Raw genomic sequence first — 19,904 nt, 5'->3', positions numbered from 1 at the left:
ACAGTGCCGTAAGCGAAAAATGTCCAAATCTCACCTAAGACTTATCATCTCACCCTGCCAATCCCCCAGACAAACCATCTTCCACGTCACCGGAATATTCAACGAAAGCCCATTCTTCACCGTCTCATCTCCAGGTGTGAAAGGTCCGATTTGCGCCTCTTTATCCTCGTCGTGGCTGAAGCTAGAGACTGGCGACTGGATTCCGAATGCAAAGTCAAACTTGAAAATGTACTGGTACGAAGTTTTCGATGCTCATCATGCCCCGTCTTGTGGGGTACTTCGTCGCTAGATCGAGGCAGTCGCAGTGCGGCATCCGTATCTGTCCAGTCGTACTGTCTTGTACTTCCAGACTGTGCCATTCCTTAATACTACTATCAACCAGGTCGTTACCTCTGACAACACTCAACTCAGTCTCTATCATGTGGAGACCGAACTGCGTAGTACATTATGCATCACCAAAGAAAGATGAGTACGGAAAGCACAAAGGGCCGAGCGAAGGTGGAGTCAGATTCATGTGGTAAATTACACCACACCGATCAATGAGAATATCAATCGACGATCAGGCTTCTAGGCTTCTCCCAAGAATGCCTATAGGTATCTTGACCCCCTGTTCACATCGCTCTCCTCATTCTGAGGCACATTGGGTTGCGCATGTAACTCATGTCGTGGTACAGGGGCATAGAAATCAGAATGTTCGGACGCCCTTTGCCATCAATTCAGTACAGTTCTCAATCGCATGTGGCACGGTCAAAGAAAGGCTTACAAATTGCTGTTCCGTGCATTCAACCCGGGAGGCGAATACGGCTGATACGTTCCCACCACTGGCGTAGAAGAGACAGTTTCCGGTGACTTGGACCTTGACTCCGCGCCGTACGGAGGAAGAAAACCTCCTGGCTTCATGCTCATTACACGATGTTCGTGTGCTGGGACATATGTGATGCCGTCGACTGTCATTTCGTGTGGGGCGTGGCTCTGCCTGTGAGCTGCGTTTTCGCCTTGTGTTCGGTGCATCGATTCTCGAAGGGCTTTCATTTGACCGCGATTCCGACCGAAGTAGAAGATGAGAGCACCGATAATCGCGACGATTGCTACGCTAGCTATTGCGATACCGACGATGACACCAGTTGATAGAGCCGGTCGGGAGTCGTTAGGAGCAGCAGCGCTAGTAGAGGCGGTGGGTGAAGCACTCGACGTAGCGGTTGGTTCGGGATTGGATTCGGCGAGGACACTTGCTGCGACAGCTGACAATGATGCAGAAGCCGATGCTGGAAGAGTTGCGTCCGGATACAGAACATATTGTGCCTCTTTGGCCATTTCGATTTGTGCTGTGAGATTCGTATCTCTCGTAGGATTGATGACACCGAGCTAACGAACGTAAATTAGTTGGTGGAACAAGCATTGGAATATTGTTGCTTCAGGAGTACATCGTGGAGACAGACATCGAAGGCGCATGTCTTCAAGCCAACCATGTATTCTCAAGAAACTCAACAATGTCAGTCCGCCGCGATCGACTTACCATGCCCCAAGTAACGCAAGAACCAGGCGCACCGCAATAATAGAACACAGGGTCCGTATTATTGATAGTCAAGTTCCAGTACGTCGGAAGTTCATTGGTCGCCTCTGCTTGTGGTGGTGAGGCGAATCCAGTTCGTCCATCGACAGCTCCACTTGCGACGCACGGCCATTCGTAGAGTGATTGTATCACAGAGTGATTGCCAGAGGAGAACTCAAACATAATCTTGTCGCCTGGGCTGGCGACGACCAGGTTGGGCACAAATTCATGGCTGACTTTCCCGACCGTGACCAGGTGAACGGTGATTTCGTCTTCCATGAAGATCCGATCGCCTGTGCCGTTGTTGGGTCCTGTTGCTCCATTTTGTGCATAGACGAGAGCAGTGTCTGCCAGTAAAAACGTGAGAATGTTGCGAAAAGCCATCGTCCTTCTGCTGCGCATGTCGATGATATTTTGCCAACGATGAAGATGAAACAACAAGTGCGAGAAACCCTGGATCAGGCATGGGAATAAAGGAACGAAGGCGTAAGCCTCGAACCAACCGCGGGTCAGATCCGAACATTGCCATGTTCAGCAACACGTTTCCGTCAAGCCTGGCGAGGGGCGTGCATGGCCAATGGCTCGGACCAGATCGCTTTGAGGTAAATCCTCCGTCGCTTTGTTGTTGTTCAGCTTGCGAATGTAGGATCGTTGAATTAGTGGTTCAGCCTTGCTGCTGTTACATTGCATATCTGCAAGCTGATAGGCTGAGTCTCGATCTGCATACTCCAGATCATCATGTCAGATGGAATACTGGCATTGCAGCGACTCTCTGTGCAATCATTACAGCTACCACAACAATCACATAAAGACAACAGGATGTGCTGACTCCAGTTCGGTTCTGAGCGATCAACACCCGTGAGCAACTCATGAAGAATCCGGGGCGGAAGTGCTCAGCCTTGCGTACTTGTTGAGGATCTGCGGCGAGGCTGTTCAGCCTTGCGCGATCCTCTATCTTATTTCTGGCTATCATCTAGACCAAGCGACCTGGTTTGCCGCAGGTATCATCTGCAGATCTTTGCCCTGCCTTGACTCGCACTGCTGCTCTGTCTCAATCCACTGCACATGGCAGTATCGTTAACAGCGAACGAATTGAGTGAGAAGGTCGCTGATCGTGGCTTTTACGAAGGATATGATGCAACGTGTTCCAGCAACGACCAAGGTGGTGTATAGTGGCATTTTGTTCGCTGCTAATTATTGGAAGGGTGACGATCAGGCTGAGTTTAAGGTTGATGGCCGGAATCATTGGTCGTGAGCAGCTCTTAAGTCGGGCTGTGCTGATCGTGGACATTGCGTTGGCAGACACTCTCGGAGAGAAGAAAGACCGTATAGAAATAAGCCATTGCTGTCCCTACGGCTCACGAAATACATCCCTAGGCATGGAGCATTTTGTTGAAGACCTGAGAAGAATCAAGAGGATTCAACTGCTCCAGCCAATCTTGAACGATGCGTCTATCGATCTCCCTCCATCAAAGCTTTGGTACATGACCGCTCAATGGGTCAGAAATGTGTAATTAATTGGAGACAATTCAGATCTAACCATCACTAACACGTCTGGCTAAGTTTCTCCATCGTTCGTGCACAGTCTGTCTTCGAGCATTCGGAGCTTCAATGGCTCGGGGATGCAACGAATCGGGGGACGAACAAAGTTGTGGGCAACTTTCGTTGAGGCTGATGGGTCGTTCAATGAATGTTTTCCGTTCAGTTTCCAACTATTTGGAAGCTCAATGGCTTAAATAACCACTGGATTTCATGGAAAGAGGCAAGATTCTGCCTCAAATGCTTAAACCCCAAAGTGCAACTGAGACTTCCCCTGATTAGTTACCCCGCTGTTCTCGGGCATATGGAGACTGGATGCCTCAGAGATCTGAAATGGATTGCGAGCAGGCACGAGTCTGACTGAAATTGCTGAGGATCATCAATGCTCTCTGCGATTCGTCCTCTGGCTTTCTTGGGGTAGATCAACATGGAATGACTCGAGACACTGGATTGGATTGGAGAAATTGAAGATCTGAATATGAGACTTACACTTAAGTCTCGCTCGCTGCTGTTCTCTGCCACTTGTTTCCCGTCGCTTCTCGCCCCGTTTCCACATGCAACGACTCATTGAAGCCGAATGAACTCGAGACACGTTAGATCTTGCCGAGGCTCCCGGAGGCTGACCGGTGCTCTCTGCGGCTTGTCCCCTGGTTCGTCTCCGCTAGATGTAGATTGCACGGCTCAGGGAAGTGGAATAAATTGGAGATGACGGTGACTCTGATCGTTGCTTCCACGCCCAAGTCATACCTTCCATCAGCTTCTGCCACTTATAATTTGTCCTTTCTCAAACCGTTCGAACATCCACTGGGACAGAAAAGATGGATTGATGAGAGTCACTCAACGTCAAACCTTTCAGTTCCTGCCTGACTTCCATTTCTGGTCACCCTCTCGATGCTTGATTCCCTGTTCATTCTCGGTATCCGCATATCAGATGGCCTAGACGGGTACCATGGTTTCGAAACAACAAAGACTTCACTGTTGGAAAATACGCCCAAGTCCCAATTCTTGTCACTTTCTCTCAATTCCTTCTCTGACCGTTCTCACGCATCTTGACATGAGGCGGCTTAGGAATGAAGTATAGCATGGAGAAAACCAAAGTTTGAGTATTCAAATTGCGACTAAGTCCCTCGTTCTGTTTGTTTCTGCCGTCGATTTCCTGATCTGTCGTGCAACATCCGGACACTTGATGGCCTAAGAAAGTGTTGCAGCTTGGAGGGAAATTAAATCTGACTCTCCAAATTTGACTGAGTCCCAATCCCCGTCACTTCCCAACGTTTCTCTCTCTCTGAATTCTCGCGCTTTCAGAACTCTGATGGCCCAGGAGAGTGTTATTGTTCAGAGAAACGTGAAAATTTGTCAACCTCTGCCATTTCCCCATACGTTCGATCTTGCATATCCGAACATCGGATGGCCCAGAGAAGTATTATAGCTCAGAGACAAATGGAATACGACTCTTCAAATCACGACTAAGTCCCAATCCCTTTCACTTTCCGACATTACTCTGTATCGAACGTCTCACAAAGCTGGATTTCAGATGGCTTGGGAGAATTTCATAGCTTGGAGAGAGACGAGGATCTGTCTTTCTCCGTGGATCTCTCAACCGTTCGATCTTGAATATCTGAATATTTGGCGACTCAGGGCAGCGTTGTAGCTTGGAGTGAAACGAAAAGTTGTCGTTCTCAGTCATGTTTCTTACTATTCACTCTCTTGCATCGAGGCTTTACGTGGCTCAAGGAGGCGCTGTAGATCGGAAGCGAACGACAATTTGCCACTCTCTGTCATCTTTTATCCTGGTCGTTCCACGTATCCCAGCATCGAATGTCTCAGGGAACAGCTATAATTTCGAGACAACCGAGAATTCTTTCACTCTCTGTCGTGATCTACTCGCCGTATTCCTGCGCGAGCCGACGTTGAATGGCTCAGGTGAGGTTCATGGTGTGGAGACAAGCGAAAATTTAGCCTTTTTGAGCGTTTCTTACCGCTGCGCTCTGTCGAACATCGACTGTTTCTTCCTGACGGTCTGTAGATCGAATGGCTCAAGCACGTGCGAGACCTCGGAAATAAAGGGAAATTTGACACTCTCCCATACCTTTTCCACGCTCAGTCTCGTGCGTTGGGATATCTAATGGCTGTGTAAAATGTTGAGACTCGGAGAAAGATGGAAACTCAAGCTTCCTGAATGGCCGAAGGTATGCTCTCCGTCCATCATGTTTCATCGCGTCTCGACCGTCAGCAAACGGGGCGGCTCGGAGACATGCAATACATCGGAGATAACCAGAGACCTAACCCTTTTGATCGTCCCTCCATTGGTATTTCTCTGTCTGTTCCTGGCGGTTTGCATAACGGATGGCTTCGAGATGTGGTATTCCCTGGAGAGAGGCGAGAATTTGACCGTTTCAATCGATCGTGACAAGTCATTTCCGCTGATTATTCTCTTTCTGTCCTTGGCCGTCTGCACACGCAATGGCTCAGGGACATGCAGGAAATCAGAGAAAAGCGGAGACTTGATCGTTCTGACCGTCTCTCCATTGATCGTTCTTTGTCCCTCCCTGACCATCTGCATATGGAAAGGCTCAGATACGTGGATACCGTCGGAATAAGCTGGGTTATGACTCTTTTGAACGTCTCCGAACTGTCATCTCTGTCAATTAGCGTCCGTGAGTTCCTGACAGTCTGCAGACCGGGTGGCCTGCAGCAGCACGATTTTTGCAGAGAAGCACATGATTCTGGACATTTTGGTCGATCCTAGCTGATATCTCTCCCGTGTACTCCTTAGCTGTTCCCGATGATCCACACATCGGATGGCCCGAAGCAGCATCTTCTTCTAGAGAGTAACGAGAATTTGGTACCCCAATGGAGCATTACTGGCAATCTCTAGCAGTGGTATCTGTCTGTTCTTGGCCGTCTGCATATCAAATGCCCTGCTGCAGCAAGCATTTCTAGAGACGCACGAGGATCTGGCCTTTTCGAACATCCATAGCTGGTCTCTCCGCCGTAAAATCCTCGCCTGCTCCCGACGATCTGCAGACCTAATAGCCCGAAGGAGCATGTTGCTCTGGAGAGTAACGTAAATGTGGTCCTTTACATGACTACAACCGGCCATCTCTGCCAGTAACTATTCGTTTGTTCTGGGTTATCTGTCCGTCAGACGCCTTACAGTAGCATGATATCTCGGAGAGTAACAAGAATTTGCCCCTTTTGATAGCTATGATCGGCCATCTCTGATAGCAAATACTCGTCTGTCCTGGTTCGTCTATATATCAAACGGCTTACAGTAGCACAAAATGTTAGAGAGTAGCGAGAATTTGGTCCTTCTAATAGCTATAACTGGCTATAACTGACTATCTCTGACAGGAAACGTGTGTCTCATCTTTATCGTCTGTATACGAAACGGCCTATAGTAGGTTGGAGTTTCGGAGAGTAACGAGAATTTGGTACTTTTGATAGCTATAAGTGGCCATGACTGGCTATCTCTGACAGTGAATATATGTCTGGTCTTTATTATCTGCATACGAAACGGCCCACAGCAGCGTGGAGTTTCAAAGAGTAACGCGAATTTGGCATTTTTTATTGACCAAATAGGCAATCTCTGACAACAGGTGTTTGTCTGACCTTGATCGTCTCCATATTGAACGGCTCACAGTGGCATGCATTTCCAGAGAGTAACGAAACAAGCTGGAGGAGGACGCGAGACTTAGTCGAATTCGATGCATTTGTCGGTGTATTCTCTTTTCAATGTCTCGCCGTTCGCAGTCTCTCGTGCATGGCGAAGGCCTGTCGCCTGGGGTTTCCTACCCCTAGCTACATTCAATGCTGCATCATTTCAGAAAATGACGGAAAAATTGGAGGAGGACACGATACTTAGCCAAATTCGAATAATTTGACGGTGTATTCTCTTTGCAATGGCTCGCCGCTCGCAGTCTCTCGCTCAAAACCAAAGCCTGTCGCCTGGGGTTTGCGACCCCTAGATGCATTCAATACTGCAATTTATCAGAGAACCACGGAAAAAGCTGGAAGAGGACGCGATACTTAGCCAAATTGGGCTCATTTGACGGTAAGTCCTCTTCTCAATGTCTCTTGGCTCGCAGTCTCTCGCGTCCGGCAACGGCCTCTCTCCTGGCCTTTTCGATCCCTGGCAGCATTCAACGCTGCAGCTTGTCAGAGAACGACGAAAAAAGTTGGAGGAGGACGCAAGACTTAGCCAGATTCGATTGATTTGACCGTGGATTCTCTTCTCAATCTCGCTCGGCTCGCAGTCTCTCGCGAAGGTTAAAGCTCTGCCGCCTGACCTTCCCGACCCCTGGCAGCATTCAATGCTGCATTTGCCTCGAGTCACTGTCATTTTGGCTGATAAAGAAGGAAGTTTCCAGGACAGGCACGTGATTGAATAGAAATTTTGCCTCTAGGAACGCTTCTAGAGAAAGTTGTAATCAGGCAACAAGGCTAGGGGATAGGCACTAAGAGCGTTCTAGAAGCAACAGACTAGGACACGAAGGCACGGAAAGTTAGGTTTGGAACACTGAAGTCCATTTTCTGCTGCAAATGCTAGGAGCGTCCTTGCCTCCAATACTGCGCCAAGCTAGTTTCGCTAGAACTCATCCCTAGTCAAGCTCTAGACGCTGTTTCGTACCCTTTTCCAAACGTGTGGAAAGCTAGTCTGTTGCTAGCACTCTCGCCTCATTTCAACCATCAGTCTTGTCTCAGTTCAACCGTCAGTCTTGCCTCAGTTCAACCATCAGTTTTGCCTCAGTTCAACCATCAGTCTTGCCTCAGTTCAACCATCAGTCTTGCCGCCCTTTCTACCACCCTTCTTCGTCGACTTCTTCTGTTTCGACACCTTGTTCTCTTCGGCCTTCCTGTCCTTCAATCGCTGCGACTTGGTGCGATACTTGAGCGCAGGGCCATAGTCTTTCAGCATGTCCGACATTGCAGCTGGCTTTGCGTCGCAGCTGGGAAACCAGGGCCAGTATCCTCGATCGTCCGCTTGGAGTCTCAGACCGGATTCGATGCTCAGCGGCAATATGCTCAGGCCTGAGACCTTGCGCTCGCCGTCCATATGACCCCATTGAGCTGAGAGGAACCGCACACGGTACTGGTTGCTGTGCAGGCTCGCGGTGATCTCGGCCGCGAAGTACTCAATGCCTTTAGCCTTGGGCTTGGCCAGCACCAACAGGCCCTTTCTGAGAGTCTCTTGCTTCTGTTGGCCCAAAGTGAGGAGTTGCGTACGGTATGGCTCCTAGTAAAGGTGAGCGGAAAGCTTAGTTGAGGACTCGATGGACACTTACATCGACAATGGCCGTGTCGGTACGGAACTCGCCACGCCGACGAGATTTGTCCGGATGCTCGAACAATGCGTATGATGTGTAGGAGCCAGCGCATGGCACTTCGTGCGTACCTGACTTCGGTTGGCCCTCTTCGAGAGCTGCTGCAGGAATGTGACGCAACGGGTACACTTTAGCGAAGTGCACCGACTTGTCCTCGCTGCACCACACAGGCTCGCGAGTTGGTTGCGCGGCGAAGTTGGGCACGAAGTACCACTCGGCGGGGGGATTGGCGCCCTTCTGTGGCTGTTTGGAAGCCATGTCGAAGGTGCTTTGATGTTCGACAATGTTGGTGTCAGGTGTGGAAGTTGCGGCGATGGTTCGAAGAGGGTAAGCAACAAGTACTCTGGAGGGGTGAACAGCGCGGGTGCGAGTGGGGCTTGGTTTTTATAGAGTCACGCGTCACTTGAGTGGCGTTCGTATGCGATGCATGTGGTTGACGGCGAACGCTGAGCTTTACTTCGCAGCCTTCACTTCGCGGACTTCAGGGCGCGAGCTTCGTAACACCTTAAGAACGCCGCGAGCGCCTGGAAGGTCCGCGCAATGTGCAATGATGTGCTCTGGCTCGCAACGAGGCATTTTGGCCACTGCCTCTCGTGAAGCGCGAAAGTCTTGGCATATGCATGTGCAAGTGAAGGTGAATGCGCATTAGCGCGTTTCACAGCTCTCGCCCGTGATGTGCGCGAGCACGCCAGCGCATGACTCAGCGGCCACTTGTTTGCCATAAATATTTTCTCTTCCCTCCGCGTCGCCCTCTTCTTTACATCCACCACCAACCCTCTTGCTGAATCTTGCTGGACCCCCTGCCACCTTGACCTTTGCTGCCGGACATGGTTCCGGGCTGGAGAGTACTTTCAGCTTTCAACCATCATTGTGTCTTCCCCTGCTTGTACTAATACGAGCCCCGCGAACCGCTCCAAAAGGTGTTCTCACCCGAGTCGAGCATTGCTTCCATCAGAGGTCAGCGGCGTGCCACGAAGACGAAGTCCAATCCTTCCGAGTGGTGAGGCTCTTTAAAAGTTCTGCAGGATGGTCCGCCTGCAGTCGAGTTCCCATGGGTCATCAGCAAGTTTCAAGAGGGTAGCAGGCTGGCAACTGCTTGTTCGTTCACTGAGGGCTTCTTGTCGGGTACTGGGGGCTTCTTGTTGGGTACTGAGGGCTTTTGAGTTGGCACTAGGGGCTTTAAAACACACACGATCAGAACCTGAAAGGTCTGCAGTCAGTCGAGGATACGAGGGACCTCCACCGTGCTTCACGCGCGCTCATCACATCTTCGGATGTTGACGAGAGAAGAGAACTCCACTGTCAGCGTGCCTGGAAGAGACGGGTGACCATCATTGCACTTCCGCACCTCTCTCGGCCGTTCGTATACGCTGGCAGCCGAAACAGACCGCCGCTCGAAGAAGGCCTTTGTCTCAACACAACCGCCTGAGAGATCGCGATTTCACAACTTCAACTCTCGGTGTCTGCCAAGGCAACGAGATGCGAAGACTCGCGAGCACCGGAAAGATTTCTGCCCATTCGGTTGGCCGACTGCTTGGGTCGTCGTTCGCTCTCTTCTTGTTCGTGATCAAACCCGGGTCACTCCTGTGGTTTGGCACAGCAGTCGAGCAGCACCACTGACTGCATTCAGCCTTCATGGCAGAGGCAGCACCACTGACTGCACTAGCCTTCATGGCAGAGGCAGTACCACTGACTACACTCAGCCTTCATGGCAGAGGTAGCTCAGGCACTCAATTTTTTGAACCAAACCATTTTTTTTATTACTTTTTCATCGTCATGATCGCAGGCGCGGTCATACGGAGAAGAGGCGACAATCTTCGACGGAGCCTTGACCAAGAGTCCAGGTTTTCAAGAGCGATGAGCATCTATGTTTGCGGTTTGCGACTCGATGTTCATGTGCGACAGTGGCGAAAGCTGGTGATGGGCGAAAACGCCAGTTCTTGAGCACCCGACATTCGACACACGAGCTGGCAATCGCTGACCGATGATGGAGGCTCTTTCTAGACGACCTCGATTCTTCCAGCAACTGATGCTAGAATCTCATCTGCTCGGCCGCCCGCTCAGTGACTACCGCCACTCCCACCCCCCCGACCCTTCGCATCGAAGTCCCTCGCCAACAACCTCATCACACACAGCTCTTCTCCTCACTCCAAACCGCCAATCCCGAATCCATACCACAGCGCTCCTGCTGCAGTCGCACAAAGGCTGTCTCGGGAGCAAGGCCCGCAACCGCAACCGCAAGCACACAGCGGAACGGGCGCATCGGACCAGAGAGAACATCCACTGGCTCCCGTCGCAACATTATCCAGCCAGACAGCAGATCCATTTCGAACGTCACGTTCTCCGATTCATTGTTCGCAACGAAGCGCAGCAACAAAGAGAAACACAACGACTTTGTTGGGACATGCTGTCGGAGATGAAAGATCAGAGGAGGCGCCGATGGGCCGAGCGAAAGAGAAAGACCGCCTCTCGGCGCGATTTCGACACACGGCTTGGCCGATTCTGCCGTTACAAGGCATACAAGGCAGAGGAAGATGGAACAACACGATGACACGCCGAACAAATGTGAACAGAGGTACTAAGGTTCAGAGGCATTTCTTTGACTTTTCGGATGCTGTAGAACATTGCAGTGTGCCAACTTTCCAGCGCTGATGCTTGGAGCAAATTTCAACTCCTGTTGCCCATATCTGGACAATGTGCTCTTCAAATAGAAGCACGCAGCTGAGGAGTGCTCTTTCCCAATTCCACACGATGCGCTCTGGGTATCCTATCCATATGTGACATGGCCCGAGCTGCACTACATGCCCGGTGGAGGAGGGACCTGATGCATGTCAGCCGTGTTCGTGTAAATCTCGTCGTTCGTACTTACAGCACTGTAGGGGTTGTATGCGCCTGGAGGTCCTGATGTAGCCTGCTGACCATCCTGAGGTGGCGGCGGAGGCACTCCATTGCTGTAGTCGACAGGGGTCTGAGACGGCTGACCATATCCTATGGCGTGTCAGCATTTTGTGAGTGTTGCAACGAAAGGGACGGACTAACCTTGGTACTGTGCAGCAGCGGCTGCGGCACCTGGCTGCATGTACTGAGCCATGACTGCGGCATAACCACCGTAGGCAGCGTAAGGATCAGCTTGCGGGTTTGCAGCATAGTATGCAGCCCAGGCCTCGTACTGCTTCTGCTGCTCAGCCGGATCTGTTGGCGCTGCTGCTGCGGCACCCTGCTGTGCTGCTGTTGGGGATTGTGCGCTACCATAGCCTTGTGCAGCTGCTTGAGCATACTGGTCGTATGGGTTCGCCTGCGCATAGGGATCTGGCTGGCCGGTAGCACCGTATGCGCCCCCGTAGGCGCTGCCTCCGCCATTCCCGTAAGCGCTGCCACCTCCGTACGAACCCGAGTTCTGGCGGTCGCCACCACGGCCGTGGTATCCGCCACGATCGTCTCCGCCATATCCACCACGTCCGCCTCCAGGACCTCGCGCAGGACGCTCCTTAAATTCTTGGTATTGCTGGCGCACGGAATCGAGCAGTGACTTGCACATCTCCTCAGCTGAATCAACCATGGCCTGCTCTGGACCTGCGACGTGCAAGTACATCTGTTCATCACTCTCGCGGCCAGTATCGTGTTCCATGAAACCACTTCCACGACCTTTGATCTGCACACGGCATCTCGTCTCTTGCTGAATATGCTTCACATAACTGCCTCCGGAGCCTACCACTTGCGCGCGCAAATTGAATCCTGGAATCGGTTCGAGGTCGATGGGAATTTGCTTCTCGGGCCATTTGCGGCGGCCTAGGTGGTCACGATCGGGCTGTTCTCGAGGCTCCTCGCGGCGACGGAAGCGACGTTCGTCGATCAGGTTCGGCAGCTCCTGCTGCATGAGCTCTTCGATCTTCTTCACGGCTTGCTCCAAGCCATCCTTGGTCGTGCTCGTAACGTGCAGGTAGAGTGGTGGATTCTGGTCCCCATGTTAGTACCGATCAACAAGCAGAGCCAGTTGCCCTCGATTGCCAAAACTCACCGCTGCCGTAGCCATGCTCTTATCGGGGTAGTAATTTCCACGAGTAGTGACATCTTTATGCGATCAGTCTGGGAACCTGTAAAGTCAAAAAAGCGTTTCGTGCGTGTGGGAGCGTACCGGCGCCAGTTTCCTCTTTAATCTAGATGTCACATTGAGGTCAGCAGATGCAAATGGGGGTGGCCGTCGGTGGCTGTGTTGCGCTAAGCGTAAGTCAAAGTGCTTCTCCTCTAACGTTTGTTTGCTACAAACCCAATGCTGTTGGTCTTGAGGTGAAGGAGGGGAAAACAGGCTGTGCCTAGGAGTATCAGTGGGATCAAGTGAGTATTTACCATCTTCTGAGTGCTGCCTTTAGTCAACGTGTAGCGATTGCGCAGGTCATTGACCTCGATATCCTTGATAAAGTCACCATCTTGCTGGTAAATGTCGTTGCTCAGAGAAGAGCCTGCTGCGGGGGCTGATGGCGACTTGGAAGCACCGGCTTCGGCTGTAGATGGCTGCGATGCGTCAGTGTGTACTTTTATATCCAATGCCCTGCCTGCTGTCAATCTGCCCAAATCGATCAGACGTGGAAAAGAGAAGGTCCAAGTGAGACGCTACAAGCTGGTTGCGCAAGAGGACGTCCTGGGCCATGCTGCATGACTACTACATGGCGCAGATGGATTCCGGAAGCCGGAATATGCGAGCATGTCTCCTCAACTGGCGTATGAACACTGCCATCATCGTCCTTACCTTGCGGATCGGCGGCACTTCGACCTGCTGAATGCCTTTGCTCTTTTGCAATGAGGCACTAATGCGGGCAGCTGCGGCTGCAGCAATCGCGGCCGGGTCTTTGGCCTCGTCCTTCTTCTCGCCGGCAGCTGGCGACTCCACGCTCTTCACAGGACTGCGCTCGCGTGCGGAGGCCTCTGGATCCTTAGTCGAGGGGCTGCGCGAGCGGCGGTCAAAACGCGACTTGCGCGGCGGCTCTTCGCTGGGCGCCTGGTCGAAGCGGGATCGCTTGCGAGGTTCCTCCGACATGGTGGGGTGTTGTCGCCAATCTGAGCAGTTGTCGACAAGTGGATGCTGTCAAGAGGAGGCGGAGCGGCGCATGGCAGGGCGGTGGAGAGATGGAACGGCAGAAAGTAGAGTGATGCTCGAGCTTTCCTCGAGATTTCGGATCGTGCAGCCGGAATTCGGGCCACCTTCCCTGTCGGCCGGGCTGTGACTCTGCAAGGTTGCAGCTCTCCGCACGCCGAAAGTCTGGCGTGAAAGAGTGTCTGGCGAGTTGTAGTAGCACAGCCAGTCAGCCATTGACACATCACCGCGCCTCACAGCCCTCACAATGGCCTCAAAACGTGCTGTCCAGCTGCTCACACGCCAGCTGCAGTCTGCTCCTGCCCGTCAGATTGCCGCATCGCAAGTCCGCCATCAGTCCTCATCGACGTCCGCAATCGCGTACAAAGCCCTCCATCGCCGCATCGCTCCGCTGCCCACTGTTGGCCAGCCAGGCTCCTCCAGCATCTCGCCTGCCGCCGCTGTCTCGTCCATTCTCTACGAGACTCCTCTACCTGACAAGGCTCCTCCCAAGAGACACGTCCTCAACTGCCTCGTCCAAAATGAGCCCGGTGTGCTCTCCCGTGTCTCGGGGATTCTCGCAGCACGTGGTTTCAACATCGACTCCCTTGTCGTATGTAGCACGGAAGTCGCAGATCTTTCGCGTATGACCATTGTGCTGCAAGGTCAGGATGGCGTTGTCGAGCAGGCCAGGAGGCAGCTGGAGGATTTGGTCCCGGTGTGGGCTGTGCTGGATTACACTCAAGCACCACTTGTGCAGAGAGAATTGCTGCTGGCCAAGATTAGCATCCTTGGACCAGAGTACTTTGAGGAGCTCCTGGCTCACCACAGGGAAATGACGGGCGATGCGACATACGGAAGCGTGGACTCCGCGGCTATTGGCGGTGGAGACCTTGGCAATATCGATGGTCAGCCAGAGGCTACCGCAACTTCACCATCTTTCGAGGAAGGCGTGGATATTGCATCGGTGAGTCTGCCCTATGCAGTGCTACCCACTGCGCACGAGGCAGCCGTGTAGCACATGAGAGAGGGCAACACTATCCTGAGTTGGGCACTGACTGCGACATCAGGACATCGACTTCCATCCACGAAACCTGGCTCCATCCGAGGCCCTCCGAATGAAGCACCAGCATCTCGAGACCATCACCTATCTGACTCACCAATTCGGCGGAAAAGTGCTCGATATCTCCACAAACAACTGCATTATTGAGCTCAGTGCCAAGCCGAATAGGATCGACTCGTATATGAAACTCATCTCGCCGTTTGGTATTCTCGAATCGGCGCGAACAGGTCAGTAAAATCGTCATCAATGGAGCACTATTCTGTGCAAGAAGCTGACTGCCTGCAGGACTCATGGCATTGCCTCGATCTCCACTCGAAGGCGGCGAGAGCGAACAGACGAAGGAAGTAGAAGAAGTCATGGATGCTGCTGCACTTCCTCCTTCATAGGCGAAGTTGGACACTGCGACATTGGCTCCTTTTTCGGAATCTTTCCACATCTTCGTCATATTCTGGTCATGGGAACGGACGGAAGACAGGCTCATGCATTGGTTAGCAGCGGTGTTTGGGTGTACAATACTGAATGTTCAGGGTTTGTCCCACAGAGGCCGCGACAAGCTGGAGCTGCTGTACATGGATGTAATGGATTCACTTCGATTCGGCAGAGTTACGGCAATCGAGCCTTCCAGGCCGGGTCTAACAGCACACTCAGCAGCACGCAGTATGACGTGCAACGCATCGTACTGCTCGAAGACATGCGCGTGGCTCTGCATGGACGTTTCTGGCCTCCGCAGACAAGAACCGTTCAACGATCTTATCTCGGTGCCTGAAGTCTGCCGACGGAGAACCCCGCACAATGAATCTCAAAGCCATGCCCATACCGTTGTGTGGTGGAGAGATGCAGGTACCTGAGTCTTCCATTTCTTTCCGTCTAGCCTCGGCACAACCACGTTTCTCTCTCTGACGTTGTTTGGTTGGTTCAAACATCCTCCATTCGTCCCTTCGCTCCTTCTAGCGCCGATCTTTACCCCAACTCGGCTCAATGTGGCGTCCTGTCGACTCTATTTGCACCTCATGGCACCGCCCACTGGCTAGCCCTACAGCGGAAGTGTCCGCAAGAATCTGGATGCCTTCGGACGTCCCTCAAAATCACATGCATGCAGCGTGGTGTCGCAATCCCGAGAACGACTTGTGGCGATGATACTTAAGTGACTGACTTCGTTTGTCTTCCATACCACTAAGCTCTATCGACATCACGCATAGTCACAAGCAAGATGGTAGTCGAACGAAACCCCAAGGACTCCATGAAGTCCACATGGCGCTCCGATCCAGAAAAGAAAGGCTGGTCCTTCCACCACTACCTCTACAACTGGCTCTCTATGAACCCCAGTGATCTGGACCGCGCAACACCAGTCCACCAAAAATCCGACAAGATGCCATACATCCCCGAACTCGAAGCTCACAAATGGGTCCTCCCACACGCTCTCTGGCCCTTAGCCCTCCACCAACTCTACACATGGTACTTCAGCAAACCACTCCACTGGATTCCAGCCTTCATCTTCTACTCTGTCGCCTACAAAATCAACGCCATCCACGAAATCAATATGATGCGCAACCTCGGCCACACCTACGGCTTCCTCGACGGGGACAAACACGCCCGCGACGAAGTGCCGGACCACGGTGTGAAAAAAGTCTTCCGCTCCCTGTCTTCCACCTCAACTTTCCGCCCCTTCATGACGGTCTTCCTCGCCTACCGTACCGCGTCCAGTCCCTGGGACTCTTTGAGTTTCATCTACCTTCCGCTGGAACTAGGCCTCTACGGTATCGTCCTCGATTTCTTCTTCTACTGGTACCACCGCCTCATGCACGAATCCGATTTCCTCTGGAAATTCCACCGAACCCACCACCTCACAAAACACCCCAACCCGCTCCTCACCTTGTACGCCGACACCGAGCAAGAAATTTTCGATATCGCTATTATCCCTTTCCTCACATACGTCACTCTCAAATACGTTTTCCGCTTTCCTATGGGATTCAGTGATTGGTGGCTCTGTCACCAATACATCGTTTTCACAGAGTTGTTCGGTCATTCTGGACTCAGAGTTTGGACGAGCCCGCCGAGTACGAATGGGTGGTTGTTGAGCTATTTTGGAATGGAACTTTGTACGGAGGACCATGATTTGCATCATCGGCAGGGGTGGAAGAAGAGTCGGAATTATGGGAAGCAGACGAGGGTTTGGGATGTGGTTTTTGGGACCGCGGGGGATAGGATTGAGATGAAGGATGGGATTGTGGATTGGAACAGTAAAGTTAAGCTGCCGTGGTGGTAGGTGATTTGTTTGGAGAGGAGAAGGAGGGAATGGAGTGGAGGATATACCCAAGATGTTTATAACAATGTGTTTCTGTTGTAGTTTTATTTTAGCGAGAATGAGGATATGTCTGAGAGTGTCATCAGAACAAGTTTGCTTCTGCAAGTTCAAATTGTGATCTCTGCACCACCTTCTTCTCACTTGCTCTCGATTCTTCGCTCAAGTATTTCTACCTGTGCGCTCAGTCAATCGGCGGCTTTGAACGAAACAGCTCTTGAGGTTTCTCTGCCAGCCACAGCATTCTAGCCTCTAATTGCCTAAACCCGCAGCCTCCATCCTCACTCTCGTACGGTGACACATGCACTTGACTTCGTCACTTGCACTCAACTCCCTACACCGCCTCTCTCTCCATAACTTCTCGCCTGTCCACTCGACCTCAGATCCAGAGCCTTACTCCTCCCCTCCCCTCTCTTTCCCAAGCCTTCTCCTTCTCTCCATCCATTCTTCTCGAGCATCTTCTTCCCGAACGGCATATGGATTGGAATATCTTCAGTCCGAGGAAGCGTCTCCCATGTCATGGGCTCATCATCATCTTTTCCCTCGGAGCTGGGCGTTCGTTGCTGCGTTCGTTGCGCACTGGTAGATGTGCTGGCCTTCGAGTGTGTGGAATGAGTAGATTTGGCAGGGTTTGACCAGCTCGCTTTCAAGTGGGATTTCGATGGACGAGTGAGATCGGCTTCCCACGGCGCGTCGAGTGGTAGGACTTGTCTGTCGAAGGGGGAGATGCGAGCCCAGGTGTAGGTCGGGGACGGATCGGTAAATTGTTGTTGGTTCAGTTCCTGCTCATTGAGGAGAATGTAACGAGGCTGTTTTCTGGGCGACTGCTGTTTGTCCTCATCCTGTCGATTTGCGCTTCGCGATGATACAGCGGGTGTCTCGCCTTTGCAATGCTCATTCGACGCCAGGGCTCTGGCATCACGGCGCCGAAGCTGAGCACGAAAAAGGGCTAGTAGCTCTGCGTCTGCTTCAGAGCTTTGCTCCTTTGAGACATTTGGACGTGAGAGCACTTGGGGCTCCGAAGGTAGTTGAGAGGATTGCACAGAAGCACATTCATGGTTGCTGCTGAGGCTGCCGTGCAGTGGGGAGAAAGGCGTGGCTTCTGGCGAAAAGAGGAAAATGCTGTTCTGAGCTGTTGGCTGACTAGGAGCGAAGCTCGAGGCTGCTGACGCGGTGAAGATCTTGGTCGCGGCGACAGGTCTAGGGAGAGGATGACCGTCTGTCAGTGATGGCTGCTGCGGTGGCCGCGCAGTCGTGCGAGCTGGCTTGCTACGCCCTTCGAAAAGGACTTCATTCTCTGGCGACGCGGATCGCGTGCCATAGTTGTGGGCCTTCCGTACAGTGTCAGATTCGCTGGAGGACATCTTTCTCAGGTGCAGCGAGCAACAGTGGTATAGGTGCGTTCGTTCGAGGTAGTAGTCAGGAGTTAGTAGTCGGCAGATGCGCGGCGGCGTCCAGGGAGAGCAAACGATCAAGAGTCTTGAAACGCGTCGGTCGCGCTGGCCGTTTGCTGATACTGCATTAGCTTCTTCTTCCAGATTCGTCGAGGCCACGACGGCGGTTGATCGGTGTGGGCAAGTGTTTCGAAGTGTATAGGGATATTGAACTTTTTACACATGCTAATACGCTACAAATTCTACGCGTGGCAGCAACGATTCCGATGACCATGGCAATTCGCCTCGTGACGACCTCCATGAGACCAGTCAAGCTCCAAATATGTCAAGCGAAAGCCGTCCAAGAACCAGCCTACAGATGCTTCGCGAAGCAACGGGACCTCTCGCCATCTGAATCAGCTATCGGACTCGACAGATTGCACCAATGTTTGCGGCTCCAGCCAGTATGCCAAAATCACAGGACCACGCCAGTTGAATGCTCAATTGCAGACAGTGCACTGGTCATTCATGACACTTGACTCGTAGTCCGTGTGGGATTGAATTGTCGCCTTTAAGGTGAGGACTTGATGTTTCCTTTATTCACGACGAAAGCCTCCAGCGCAGAAGTTGCTGCCCAAAGCCTGTTTTCGGCCTCCTGGAAGACGAGCGAAGCGGGCGAGTAGAAGACCTCGTCCGCGACTTCTTCCTGATGTCGTGGAAGGCAGTGCATAAATCGCCAATCTTGCTTGGCCCCACCACGCACAGCGAGGTCTTTTGTGATCTGGAAGCCGGCAAAATCGGCAAGCCTCTTCTTCGTCTCAGCCTCCTGACCCATGCTAACCCAAGTATCTGTGACCAGCACGTCGGCATTCTTGACGGCTTCCTCGGGAACATTGGTTTCCGTGAGCTTGAAGTTGGGATTGGTGCTCTTGATGATGTCCCGCATGAAGGCTGGGATCTCGTATCCTTTTGGTGTGGCCACGCTGACCTCTACGCCCAGCTTGGCGGCACCAATGGCAAGATCGAACAGCACGTTGTTCGCGTCACCAATCCATGCGATCTTCATGCCTTCCAAGCCCAAGCTCTCCTGATTCCAGCTCTTGCTCTTGCTACCAAATGCCTCTACAAGGGTCTGAAAATCGGCAATAGTCTGAAGAGGGTGGTAAAGATCTGACAGAGCATTGATGACAGGCTTGCTGCTGTGCTTTGCCAGGTCTGCTACATCGGCGTGAGCATTGACTCTTGCTACGATAGCAGAGACCATGCTGCTGATGACGAGGGATGTGTCGTAGAGTGACTCATTCACACCCAGCTGAATGTCGTTCGATCCAAGGAACATGGGATGTCCGCCGAGCATTTGTACAGCAGATTCGGTCGAGACACGGGTTCGGGTGGATCGCTTGGTGAACATGAGGGCTACCGTTTGGGCAACCAGCTTATTCTGAAGGTGAGCAGGAATGCTCCCCGACTTGACCGAAGCTTTGTATCTGGCTGCATTTCGAACGAGCGTCGTCAATTCTTGCGGTGTCACGTCGCTGATAGAGAGGAAGTGTCGGGGCGCGAATGGCGATTGTGAGGGCTGGGCGGGCGAGGAGTAGAAGCGCTTGGAGGCATTGGCCGCACGGCGCAGGGTGGAGGGACGGCAGAGTCGTGTGGGAGCCATTGTGCTATGCTGTAGAA

The 19,904-nt window shown here is 52.3% G+C and overlaps 7 protein-coding genes across 7 annotated transcripts; 2 read left to right on the top strand and 5 right to left on the bottom strand.

Annotated features, from left to right (window-relative positions):
* Positions 1-588: 588 nt before the first annotated feature.
* CKM354_000744200 (uncharacterized protein) lies at positions 589-1,936 on the bottom strand (the record flags this gene model as incomplete). Its single annotated transcript, XM_044802790.1, has 3 exons — positions 589-703; positions 764-1,365; positions 1,517-1,936. 3 exons carry the CDS (start codon positions 1,934-1,936, stop codon positions 589-591), a joined length of 1,137 nt encoding a protein of 378 aa, XP_044658725.1.
* Positions 1,937-7,865: 5,929 nt separating this feature from the next.
* On the bottom strand, positions 7,866-8,673 carry CKM354_000744100 (uncharacterized protein; the record flags this gene model as incomplete). Its single annotated transcript, XM_044802789.1, has 2 exons — positions 7,866-8,327; positions 8,377-8,673. 2 exons carry the CDS (start codon positions 8,671-8,673, stop codon positions 7,866-7,868), a joined length of 759 nt encoding a protein of 252 aa, XP_044658724.1.
* Positions 8,674-11,212: 2,539 nt separating this feature from the next.
* On the bottom strand, positions 11,213-13,450 carry CKM354_000744000 (uncharacterized protein; the record flags this gene model as incomplete). The annotated part of the gene is made up of 7 exons (XM_044802788.1): positions 11,213-11,236; positions 11,285-11,403; positions 11,455-12,370; positions 12,434-12,486; positions 12,551-12,572; positions 12,763-12,927; positions 13,163-13,450. The coding sequence occupies 7 exons, from the start codon at positions 13,448-13,450 to the stop codon at positions 11,213-11,215; spliced, it is 1,587 nt and encodes a 528-aa protein (XP_044658723.1).
* Positions 13,451-13,754: 304 nt separating this feature from the next.
* On the top strand, positions 13,755-14,935 carry CKM354_000743900 (acetolactate synthase regulatory subunit; the record flags this gene model as incomplete). Its single annotated transcript, XM_044802787.1, has 3 exons — positions 13,755-14,453; positions 14,557-14,776; positions 14,835-14,935. 3 exons carry the CDS (start codon positions 13,755-13,757, stop codon positions 14,933-14,935), a joined length of 1,020 nt encoding a protein of 339 aa, XP_044658722.1.
* An 824-nt stretch (positions 14,936-15,759) lies between these two features.
* Positions 15,760-16,815, top strand: CKM354_000743800 (uncharacterized protein; the record flags this gene model as incomplete). Its single annotated transcript, XM_044802786.1, has 1 exon — positions 15,760-16,815. The coding sequence occupies one exon, from the start codon at positions 15,760-15,762 to the stop codon at positions 16,813-16,815; it is 1,056 nt and encodes a 351-aa protein (XP_044658721.1).
* A 362-nt stretch (positions 16,816-17,177) lies between these two features.
* On the bottom strand, positions 17,178-18,215 carry CKM354_000743700 (uncharacterized protein; the record flags this gene model as incomplete). Its single annotated transcript, XM_044802785.1, has 1 exon — positions 17,178-18,215. One exon carries the CDS (start codon positions 18,213-18,215, stop codon positions 17,178-17,180), a length of 1,038 nt encoding a protein of 345 aa, XP_044658720.1.
* Positions 18,216-18,795: 580 nt separating this feature from the next.
* CKM354_000743600 (ornithine carbamoyltransferase) lies at positions 18,796-19,887 on the bottom strand (the record flags this gene model as incomplete). The annotated part of the gene is made up of 1 exon (XM_044802784.1): positions 18,796-19,887. The coding sequence occupies one exon, from the start codon at positions 19,885-19,887 to the stop codon at positions 18,796-18,798; it is 1,092 nt and encodes a 363-aa protein (XP_044658719.1).
* Positions 19,888-19,904: the final 17 nt, after the last annotated feature.

Source organism: Cercospora kikuchii, assembly GCF_019650295.1.
Source record: "Cercospora kikuchii DNA, contig_00004, whole genome shotgun sequence".
In the NCBI taxonomy this organism is placed as follows: domain Eukaryota; kingdom Fungi; phylum Ascomycota; class Dothideomycetes; order Mycosphaerellales; family Mycosphaerellaceae; genus Cercospora; species Cercospora kikuchii.
Note: the sequence above shows the minus strand (reverse complement) of the source record. Positions and strands in the feature narration are given on the sequence as shown.